The sequence below is a fragment of the Manacus vitellinus genome, unplaced genomic scaffold, assembly GCF_001715985.3.
Source record: "Manacus vitellinus isolate BGI_N305 unplaced genomic scaffold, ASM171598v3 scaffold_24_pilon, whole genome shotgun sequence".
In the NCBI taxonomy this organism is placed as follows: Eukaryota; Metazoa; Chordata; class Aves; order Passeriformes; family Pipridae; genus Manacus; species Manacus vitellinus.
This window is the reverse complement of record NW_021939798.1, coordinates 2205554-2217096: the sequence shown is the minus strand read 5'-3', so window position 1 is coordinate 2217096 and position 11543 is coordinate 2205554. Positions and strand designations below refer to the sequence as shown.

Sequence of the window (11543 nt, the reverse complement as noted above, 5' to 3'; positions counted from 1 at the left end):
TTTTTTTTTTTTTTTTTAATGAAAGCATCTGGCCTCCATGACATGCTCTGAAAAAAAATACCCCATATATTTTGCAACGTGTTAAAAAGCTGTGCTGGGCTGCAGAGCTCTGCTTCCTCCCAGAGCCTGGGATCAGTTGGCATGGTGTGTTTTTATAGAGGGGGTGATTCTCCTCCACCTCTAACCCGGTGGGGGGAAATTGGGTTGTTAAAAGGCAAATGAGAGAGTTTTGCCTGGTTTTGGGGGGGGGGTTTCTTCTCCTGCTGTTAATTTATAGAAGCAGGATTGGCCCTGCTTGGGCCTGGCCAGACAGCTGAGACAGGCAGGTGGATGGGTAGGGGGTTATAGCTCCCAGGGCACAGGGGAAGAGTGGGAAAAAGGGAAAAGCTCAAAGATTTAGTCAAAAAGCACTTTATAGTTGGGCTGCACCAGCCTGCAGGGAGCCCCTGCCTGCTCTCCCAGCCAGGGCTGGCGTCACCACCTGGGATTTTGCCTCTGTCTCTGCTGGTGGGGACAGTCAGCAACAGTCAGCAACCCTAGGAGGGCTGGGTAGTCACTGCCTGGTGAGGATATTTTCCTGGAAGCTGACTTTTGGTGAGGAGGAATGTGTTCAGACTCCCTGGAGGATGCAGTCCCAGCTGACTGCAGCTCCCATCCTTATTTGCCACCCCTGCACTGTGAGGAGCTGCTGTCAGGAGGAAGCTCACTGGTGCAGCAGGAGCTTGTATCTCCTCTTCCTCACTGTGCTGTGGGGGCCAAATGCTCCCTTTCCCATGTGGGTCTCTTTCCTTCCCTTTGATTTAAACCCAAGTCAGGGTTAAAGCCAAGGATGTCACCTGAGGAGGGCACAGCAGCACCTGTAGGGATGGCCAGGAGACATGGATGTGGTCCAGCATGGGCGAGGTGTCCAAGGAGGAGGAGGAAGAGGAGGAGGAAGGCTGGCAGAAGTCACCATTGGGGCCACCTGGGCTGCAGGACAAAACCATGGTGGCTGCAGGGGCTTCTGAACTCACTCGTGAGCAGAGCCCTCCCTTCGAGCATCCAGGTGTCCAGCACCATCCCAGCTCTGCAGCACCTTTGTGGACAACCTTGTAGAGAGCCCTCTCCCACCCCAGTGTGGCTGAGCCAGCTCTCCTCTCTGTCCCTGGTGGGACCCTGGGCCACCACTCCTGCCCAGCTGCTGGTGGCTGCAGGGATAATGTCACGTGGGAACTGTGCTGTGTTTCAGGAAAGAGCAAGAGATGCAGTGCTGGAGGGCTGAGCCCTCCCCAGGCTGTCTCAGCCCACAGGGCAACAGGGGAGGTTACACAGCATCAGCCACAGGCTTGGAAAACATCATCACCTTGCTTATGGATCACAGCTGTGCTCCCATGTCAGTCCTCCTTCGGGAGTTTGTGATCTCCCGGTTCTCTGCCAGGCTGCTGCACACTAAGTTATCCCCTTGAAGCCCAAGGCTGCTATTCAGCACCTGCAGAGATGCTCCAGTGACTGCCAGAGCCAGAGGTAAAGTTGGACACTGCCACTGACCTCTCCTTGTGATCACTGAGCCCCACCCTCAGTCCTTTTTCTGTGCCTTTTCCAGCAATGGCTTTTTCCACAGCAAGACATGGACAACCTTGACTAAGGAACATCTCCTGGAAACACCTGACCAGGGATCCTCCTCGTTTCCAAATCCCTCCAAAGGTCTGAACCTGCTCAGTGTCCTGGTCCAAGGCCAGGGTCTCATGAGGAGCTCCCTCCTTGCACTGCCCCTGAGCAGATGTGCTGGAGCCCCACACAGGTCTTTCCTACCTCCAGATTCCAAGTGCTTGGAGATAAGGAGCAGTCCCAGTGTTTTGCTCCAGACTGGGGCTCATCTTCTCTTAAAACCTGGGGCTGCCTGAGGGTCCTGGTGCAGAAGCACCAAGTTGCCCATCCAGTGAGGAAAGGAGAGCAGAGGGGCTGGAGGGTTCCTCTGGCTGAAGCTTGAGCTGCTCTCTGGACATGTGGATGGGAAAGAATATTCATCCCATGTCCTAGGACTGCAGCCTGGGGCTTTAGCACTGTTTGGGAACAGGCAGTTCCCTGTCCTGCCCCCTACAACACCTCGTGCATGGGGCTCTGCCCTGTGCTCGGGCCACCCCCGAGGCTGGAGGCACCAGCTGTCCCAGGGTTTGAATTCTCTCTGTGCTTGTGGCTTCAAGGGAAAAGACAGGTCCAGTGTACACAAATCCACCTGGGTTTTTTAAGATTTTCTGATCACTTTAAGAGTTCACAGGTGCTGGGGCAGATGTTGCTGCACCAACATTCCCAGGAGCTGCTCTGTCTGTGCTTGTTTCACAACCACGCCCTGGGAGGTGCTGGTCCTCCCTAGGACACAGAGGAGGACAAGCAACCTGCTCCCTGCCACTGCTCTGGGTAGCCCTGTGTCATTCCCAGGGCTGCCAGCACAAGGAATGCCCTGGTTCTTGCTGTTACAGCCACTCCTGCAGCCCCCATGGGCCTTGGGTTCCCACATCCATTCTCCCTGGGAACCAAGGGCTGTGTGTGGCAGCAGAGCTGGAGAGCATCTCCCAAGTCTGTGGTGGCCTTAGAACCTTTGCTGAGACCCTCAGATGCCAGAACTGGCTGCTCTTGCTCGTGGTGGGTGGCCTGGGGACAGGGTCAGTTTTGGGGCACCCACCACCCTTGTCCGCCCCCAGCCTGGGCTCTGGAGACAAAACCCTTCTTCCTCACACAGCCCTTTCAGGTAAGACTTGAAATTCATTTTCTTCTCACCAGCTCAGATGGTAACATCTTTTCCTCTCTTGCCTCGTGTGTTGTTTTTTTTCCAGCTGTTCAGATCCACATCCTGAAAGCGGAAAAAAATGCCGACTGGTGGAAGTTCACAGTCAACATCATCTCCGTCTACAAACAAGGGAGCAACCGGATACGGCGCGGAGACCAGACCCTGTGGATCCACTCCAAGGACATAGCGTGCAAGTGCCCCAAAATCAAGCCCATGAAGAAGTATTTGCTGCTGGGCAACAACGAGGACTCTCCTGACCAGAGCGGCATCATTGCGGACAAAACCAGCCTGGTGATCCAGTGGCGGGATACGTGGGCCCGGCGGCTCAGGAAGTTCCAGCAGCGGGAGAAGAAGGGGAAGTGTAAGAAAGCCTAAAAGGAGGAGAAGGCCACGGAGGGCGCGGGAGGGAGAGACTGACTGTGCATGCTGCTTTGTGTAGAGCTGGGGCGGGCAGGGACCGGTGACGGGGACGCGCCGCCGGGGCGGGCTGGGGGGACAGGAGGGGGATGGCGGCCGTGGGGCTGTCGGGATTGCACCTCGTGTTCCGGGGGGAAAACAAAACTTAAACCCAACAAAACCAACCGTGCACATGGACACAAACCAAGAGGAGTGTGGGTGCGGCACCCAGTGCCCCCCCCACGCTTCTTCCTGCCCCCCATTGCCGAAGAACTCAGAGACACCAAACTGCCTTCCAGCTGCCAACATCTGCTGCTTCCAAAGCACGGCATGGGAACATCAGACCTGTAAGAAACTAATCAACAGCAACGCTGGAAATTAACTCCCCATCCCCAAAATACGTATTCGCAGCTTAGGTTGACCAAGACAATTGTTGTAGAGGAAACTAAACAGAGACTTTTCGCCGAGGACAGATCCGAGATCGACTGACGGGTTATCGAAGACTTGGGTACCCCAGAGCCGTAACCACCACTGCTGGGTGGTCCCTGGGGAGGTCTCCAGCCGTGATGATGCTCTGAGCCCAGTTTAGGCACAGCCAAGAGGGGACCTTGTTGGTGGGCAACTTCCCCATGTGCATAACTCGGGGAGCGACTCCTCGCTCCAGCCCCCACGCCCTGAGAAGTGCTGTCCCCACCACACTGAGGGAGCGTGAGCCCACGGGGTGCCCTCCCAGCCACCGATTCCCAGTCAAGGAATTACTAACCAGGTTCCCCAAGGAAACACCCAGACTCGGCCAAAAACTAGCATCCAGTCCCAGAAGTGCTCCAGAAGATCCCTGAGTCTCCACTGTGGCCACCCCTGAGATCTCCTTCATGGGCTCGGTCCTCTCTGTGCTGTCAGCAGACCATGAACCCTCAGATGACAGAAAATCTGTGCAGATGACACCCAGGTCCTGGCTGGCCACTGGTTTCACTCCCGAGCTCAGGCAGCTCTCCCAAATCCACACCAGCTCTGCCCTCACTCCCTCTGGAGCTCCCTGGCATCCCTGCATAAGGTGGCCACTTCCCTGGAGACAAAGGAGGTGGGGCAGTGAGTGCCAGGGACTGTCCCTGTGGGGCCAGGGTAGAGCTCTAAGGCTTGGCTGAGGTGGAGCCCGTGCAGGGCAGAGACCTGCCCGAGGGAAGGGACTGGATGAACAAGGTGTAACCCACCTGGAGCTCCCCAAACTGTTCTCCTCCTTCTGCTGGGGGTGAAAACTCCGAATTTAAATTTCCCAGTTTCAAATCACAAACACAACTAAGCCAGGTAGGGGCTGCCTCACCTCCAACCTGCATCCTGAGGGCAGGACTGGCTGTTGAGCTGTCACCCAGGCACTGCACCCCCGTGCCAGGCTGCTCCCCTGCCACACCAGCCCGTGAGGAATGGGGATATCCGAGTTCACCTCATCCAGGGAGACAGGAAAGGCAGGGAGGGCAGGACGGGTACCTGGAGGAGAAGCAAACATTAGTCGCTATGAAAAGCAAAACCTCCCTGATATTTTTCCTTTTAGGAAACTTGGAAACATCTATTTTATGACATTTTCCAGTGGTTTTGCCTTGTTTTATAGCAATTGACAATATTTATATAATGACATAAACCACCATAAAGCGAGGCAGCCATGTAAATAGGTGCAAAGTGGAGGCTCCCAGGGAAGCTCCAGCCAGCACTGGGCTGCTGGAGACACCACCCGGAGGGAGCAAGCTCTGCTGAGCCTCCCCCTGCCACCACAAGGCCCTCCAAAATTAGCCCGGGTATTAGGAGAAAAATCCCACCCTGGACATCAAGCAAATCCCCCTCCAGTCTGTGTTTTCTCGCCTTTCCCAGAGTGGACTTGGTTTTTCTCATCTCAGAGCTCAAGGAGAGGTGACAGTTTTGCAACCCAGGGAACCCAAGCCACCAAGTTTTGAGGAACAAAATCTGACCTCAAGTGTCTAAATGGAGACTTAAAGCCCCAAAGTGGGGGTTGGATGCTCTCCTGCAGCCAACGTCAGCTGATGCCAGGGACACCCCACCAGCTGGAGACAGCATGTCCTTGGTTATTTGGGATGTCTTGAACCACAGGAGACCTTCAAATGGCCTAAAACCAACGGGATCCAACCCAAAGCCAGTTCACTTGGAGTGCAGGAAGGCAAGGCCAGGGGACATGAGGACTTGGGAACTGCCCACTGAGCACACCTGGACTCCCATTTTCCAGCCTTGTCAAGCACAGCCACCCTCCCCAGCACAGCCTTGACCCAGGGACACCACCCAGCCCCTTCCCTGCTCCCACTGGTCTCAGAGGCTGCAGAAGAACCACCACCCACTCCATGCCATGGCCAGACCCCTCCAGGCACCGACACAACCTGGGAAATCTGAAGGAAAGGAGTTCGCACAGGACATGGAACAGCTCAGATCCCACGGGGGTGAAGTCCCCATCCCTGTCCCACCAGGACACTGTCCCATCATCCCTGCTGGAGTTTTGCATTTCCAACCAGACCAGGGAAACCCCTTCACTCCGTGCACAGTCCCCCAGTGCCCCTCATGCGCTCCCAGTAGCCCTGACCCGCAGGAGCTGCTGGTGGAACTGGCACACAGCCTCCCCCACACCCATTTTCGGGGTGCCCAGGGATGCAGCACTTCCCTGCAGCCACCCCCTGCTCCAGGACATCTCCTAGGGGGACACCTCTGTCCAGTCACCCAAAGAGGGACAAGATGCCCCCCTAAACATGCCCTGCACGGCCGGGGGTGCAGCTCTGAGGGGAACCAACTGCACCACGACCAGCAAAGAACCCCCCACGGCCCTGGGGACAGGACAGGGGCCGGGAGGGCAGTGGGGGTGACCAGGGAAGGGGCTGTGGTGCCTCCAGCAGGGCTTTGGAGAGCAGCTGAAATGCCAAAACAATCATCACCGACGGTAGCACCCGACAAAAGTCGCTTCGTCTCGTTTCTGTTCGTCTCGTCGTGTCCGTGCCCTCTCCCCGCACACCCCCCTCGTCCCCTCACAAAACCTGTGTTGTTCTGGGGTTCAATTGTTTTTGTCGATTTTTTTTTTTTTTATTATTTCTGTTAATATCTTGAACTGTAAATGTTGTTTAGTTATGACCATGGCAGACTGCTTTGGGCGATGTTTCTTTACAATGCATACTAATATATTATGGTTATTATATATGAATATATTTAATGACACGTGAAAAAGTTGTGGATTTTCTTATTGTTTTCCCAGTTGTTCCTTTTTATTTTTTTTCTTTCGTTTTTATTTTTTTCCCCCCTCTTTGTTTGTTTGTTTGTTAGATTGGCTGTAATTTACCTGAAGGAGCTTGTAACTGTTCAGCACCCACTCGGTAGAACTAAAGTCAGAAACCAGTTGAATAAACTCTTGTAAACTGTAAAAATCTGCGTGGATCTCTGCTTCCTCCCACCCCTCAGGCTGGCAAGGGACGGGGAAGTGACGGTGTCCCCTCTGCCTCCCTGGGTCTGCCATTGTCCCCTTGAGGGACATTGTCCCCTTGAGGGTTGAGGTAGCACAGCTATTTTTGACTGCCAGTCCCAGCCACGTCCCCCAGATATCCCCCTGGCACTGCTCTCTGCCCCTGGGGACAGTGGGTCACCATGGGAGACGTGAGGGGTGGGATGGGGGGCCCCTCCCAGCACCTGCCAGAGGAGACTGAGCCCTGCAGTGAGACAGAGCCAGGGCCTGCCAAAACCTGTGGGACCCCATACAGAGCTGGGGGACAGGTGAGGGGACAGGGCAGATCCAGAGTCTGGGCTCAGGGGAGCTGCCAACCCCACTCCAGACCTATTTCTGTGCCGTGCCCAGGCTGCTCACCAGCACTGTCCCCTCCTGCTCATCCTGTGCATCAGCTCCACCACCCATCACCCACGGGGCACCAGTGGGGCCAGTGCTGCTGCTGCACCCGAGCCCAGGCCAGGGCTGGTGGCACCAACGGGATGGAAACCTGGAGGAGGGGGGAACTGAGGCAGCAAAACACTTCCAGGGAGAAAAATACAGGCAAAAGGTCCTGCAAACTGCCGAGGGGTCAGACCCCTGACCCTGCCCCCGGCATCACTGGTAATTTATGGATCTAAAAACATCTCGGAGGTCAGAAATCTCAGATCTTTATTGCACAGACAAATGGGCCACAAGTGACACCCCCTCTGCTCCGGGGCCATCGCCTGTGGCTCCGCTGAGGAGCAAATGGGTTTCCCACATTGCTCTGGCTCCAGGCAGGTGGCCCAGTCATCCAAAGGTGACACGGTGGCTCTGGAAAGAGGGGGATGAGCCTATTCCCACTGAGGGCCAGACCCAGAGCAGTTCTCCCAGCCTGGTCCCACCAGGCAGCGTGGGAGACCAGCCATCCATGCCCTGAGCTCAGCACTGAGCTCACACCAGAAATGAGAGCATGTGAAAATGCCCAGCAGCCTCCCAAGGTCACCTCTGTCCTCACAGAGGAGTTGGGGACGTTTTACTCAGAGCACTGTGACATCCAAGTGTGTGTAGCACGTACCAGGCCTTCCCCCAGCACTTGTATTTTTGATAAAATAACAACTGGAAGCGACTGAAGTCCTGAGCACGTCGTCCAAGAGAGAAAGGGAGGAGTGGAAGGGAAGGCAAAGGGAATGTGTCTCTCCGGGCACATTCCAGGAAGACCTTTGCTTGGAGAAGCCACTGCAGGTTGGCTTCTCCAACCCTGCTGCTCAGAGCCAAAAAACAGCAGCTCTCTCGTATTTTAACCTTCCCTTTTCTTTAGTGGGGCAGGGAGACAGCACAGCTTTCCTCCTCACAGCAGAACGCTGCCAAATCTGCTGCTTTTTAATAAAATTCCTCACCCACACAACACATTAAATGTTACCTAAAGGGCAAGTCTGAGAACCCCTTTGTTCGACATCTCGGAGAGCAAATCCTCGTGTTTCCACCCAACAGGAAAAATGTGCCTGAGGACCCAGTGGGTCAGAAACCGCCTTTTAAAGGCTCCACCAGAACAAAGTCACAATGTAACGTTGATCGGGATGAGTTACACGTCCGTCCTGCATGTCCTGGGAATTCAAACAAAACCTTCATTCCCTCTGTAAATGACAGTTCTAATTAGAAGCCCAAGCCCGTGGTCTCATCCCAACAAACCACGTGTTGTTCTGCTGCTGGCGCTGAAGATCCACTGGGCTGTTCCGTGAGTGAAATCCCACTCAGGGCTGGGGCACAGGCTGCTGCTGAGGAACAACTCCAGGAGCATTTCCAGTGTCAGTCCCTCTGCAGAGCTGCAGGAATGCACAAATTTGGAACATGTCTCCAAAGCCGCCCGTTACTCGTTTCCAGCTGGAGCAGCCCTGCTTAGAGCTCCGTTCCTAATCTGACATCCAGCAATAAACTAATCAAACCCCTGCCGCGTCCTCTTGAAAACCACAAGAACATTAAACTCGCTTTTTTTTCCCCCTCCCCTCCTCTGAAGGCTGCAAGACAAAGCATCTCTAAGGAAAAGCAAGCAGGCACAACCTGGATTGGACTTTTAAAGGCTTCAAGGATAATCTACAGCAAAGCACTTGTGGAACTGGTCCCTCCTCCAGCTCTGACCTTTGGTGCCAAGCACTGAGTATGGGTTGGGTGTCAGCACAGCCCTGTTTGAAGCTGCTGCCCAAGCCACGAGGCACAGCTGGATCTACTGGCCTTTTTCTTCACCAAGCTCCTCTCTCCACCTACCCTGTGCAATAACCAGGCACACAAAGACAAGGAAATGCTGCTCTCCAGCTCCAGGGCACAGTTCCTCCGATTGTAGGACACGATACTATCAATGACAGGTATTGAGAGAAGCTGCCCCATCCCTGGAAGTGTCCAAGGCCAGGCTGGAGGGGGCTTGGAGCAACCTGGGTTAGCGGAAGGTGTCCCTGCCCATGGTCTTTAAGGTGTTCTTTAAGGTTCCTTCCAATCCAAACCATTCTATGATTCTCTGTATTCCATGGGGTACCCAACAGATCCCTGCCTCTGTTTCCTGCAAAACTCCATCTTCTCCCAGCACAGCCACCTCTGTCATTCCCAGCTCAGGTCCTGGAGTGATGGAGTCAAAGCCTCAGCTCCAGCCAACACCTGCCCACTGCAAGGAGATGGCTGGAGGTCACCTCAGGGCACAAAGCCCTTAATGAAGGGGCCTCTGCCCAAGCCCCAACTAAGATGGGGAAACTGAACCCAGAAGAGCAAAATAACTTGATGTCCCTCAACAGGGGACACAGCACCAGGACACCCTGGCTTCCCTCCTCCCAGAGCAGCACCCCCACCCCAGCTGTGTGGGTGGAAGGCAGGGAGAGGGACAGGAGTGCCGAGAGCCAGCTGAGAGCTGTGAAGGAAGACACTCCACCAGGGCAGGTGGGGACGAGCCCAGGGCTGGCAACTCTCACAGACCTTCACAATAAACGTCAAGTCTGACAGAAATTGCTTATTTCCTTCTGCAAATCAGCACTTAGGAAATGTAAGTGTTGGATAAATCATTCATGGACAGCATGAGATGGCAGGAAACAATAAAACCCCAGGCAGATAAACTGTAAATAAATGGATCAGCTTTTATTCAGTATTTATTGCTTGCTCTATTAATGCTGAAATCAAACTGACACGTGTAACAAAATAATTATTTTCTTGGCCAGAAGCAAACATTCAGTACTTCTTTTTCATTAGTTTTGAGATGGGTAATCCTTCCTCTCAGCTTTAGCAGCGTGTAAGAAGTTATAAAGGAAGAGGCAGAGCTCGATCACCGAGATCAGGACATTAGTGATGGTACATCTCCCATGGTCAGCCTGGCAGAGCCTGTGGGGAGGACACCAGGGCAAGGCTCTCCACCCTCACATGCCTGGTGTGAGTCCTGCTGCTGTTCACCTTTCTCTCTGTGGAGATCAATAACTCCCCAGTAACTCTGGTCTGACTCACCAGCGATTCCGTGCAGCCCATGGGGGTCCTGCCCCTCCCAAAGGGCTCTGTGGGCTCTCACATTCCACCCTGTGAGAAACCAGGTGCAGCCATTCCCCAAGACTATTCCTTGAAAAACGTTAAGCATTTTCCTTCTGAAGGAAGGTATCAGGAAGCAGAGGAATGTCACAGCACTCCAAACCACTCCTGCCTTTCAGTATTTTAAAGCCCTCGGGACGACTGAGCTCAGCAGAAGTGGTGGCAGGTGGGCAGGTGGCACCAGCACATCCTCAGACACAGATGCAGGAGAGATGTATCCACTGTACAGCTGCTGCTGCCTGAGTGCCAGAGGAAGGTGGGAAGAGAGCCCTTTTCCCGTTGAAATCCTCCAAATCACACAGCTCTGCTCAGCTGCGCGCCGAAGGAGAGCGGATGTCTGGCGGACACGGCTTCGGTCTGGTACTGCTGAGGTTATTTCCAACACAGAAGGTCTCTGCACACAGTCAGGCTGTTCTCTGGAGTCCTTGTGCTCGGTGTGGAGCAGCTGCTCCCACCAGCCCTGGATCTGTGTTAGTTAATTGGCCAGACAGCGACCACGACGATGGCGATGAGCAGCAGCACGATCACCACCAGCATTCCTGCAAGAGATGGAACAACGTTAAGGTTGTGCCTTCAGCATTTACAAATGGTTTCCTGCAATTAAATTCTTCCTCTGAGTCCTGCTCCTCCACCCAGCTGAGACTGATTCCCTCTGCTCATCCCTCACAGATCTCTGCACACCAGCCACAGGGACAGAGACGTGGACTCAACCCCCACGTTGGCAGAGAGGCTCTTTCTCCTCCTGACCCTTCAAATATTTTCTAACAGTCCCTGCAGGGTATTTTCCTACCTGAACATCTGTCATGCAAAGACTAAGGGATGTGTTTAACTCATGGTGAGGCCAGTTAAGCTTTTCTAGAATCCCTCTGTACCATCCCACTGGGGCAAAGGATTATTCGGAAGGAAATCCAAATTGCATCAGGAAATTGTTTCCAACACAAACTTCTCCTGCTTTCAGAAAAACCTCTGTGCAGACAAAAAAAACAGGCTTTCAGGCATGTGCCTGACTTGGGAAAATGTGGATCATCCAGCACTGGAGAGAGTCCAACAGTTCTCTGCCCCACGATGCAGCTTGTGGCTCCCTGTGCCCCATCCTGCCCCCAAACCCACCAAACTTTAATGAATGTGATCTTACAAAACTTCACAACTACTTCTCAATTCAGGCACACCAGCTGCTCTGAAGGAAAGTGTTAAAAAACATGAGTTATGGATCGTTTTAAAGACTGATCCCAAAACCCAGCACAGCAGATTTTCTCTCCCTCCCAACTGAACGACAGTGACAAGGTGACATGGCTGTGGGAACCCGCTAGAGGAAACTAATTCATACAATCACAGAGGGGTTTGGGTTGGAAGGGACCTTAAAGCCCATCTCATTCC

The 11543-nt window shown here is 53.9% G+C and overlaps 2 protein-coding genes across 2 annotated transcripts in view; one reads left to right on the top strand and one right to left on the bottom strand.

Annotated features, from left to right (window-relative positions):
- The window catches only part of NTN1 (netrin 1), a 45719-nt gene extending 42465 nt beyond the window's left edge, over positions 1 to 3254 (top strand). The window contains exon 7 of the mRNA XM_029960055.1: positions 2814 to 3254. Within this exon, the coding sequence (XP_029815915.1) occupies positions 2814 to 3142 (329 nt within the window). The 3' untranslated portion in view covers positions 3143 to 3254. The remainder of the gene's footprint in view (positions 1 to 2813) is intronic.
- Positions 3255 to 10077: 6823 nt separating this feature from the next.
- Positions 10078 to 11543, bottom strand: part of STX8 (syntaxin 8) — a 124351-nt gene continuing 122885 nt past the window's right edge. The window contains exon 8 of the mRNA XM_029960054.1: positions 10078 to 10705. Coding sequence (XP_029815914.1) covers positions 10638 to 10705 — 68 coding nt within the window. The 3' untranslated portion in view covers positions 10078 to 10637. The remainder of the gene's footprint in view (positions 10706 to 11543) is intronic.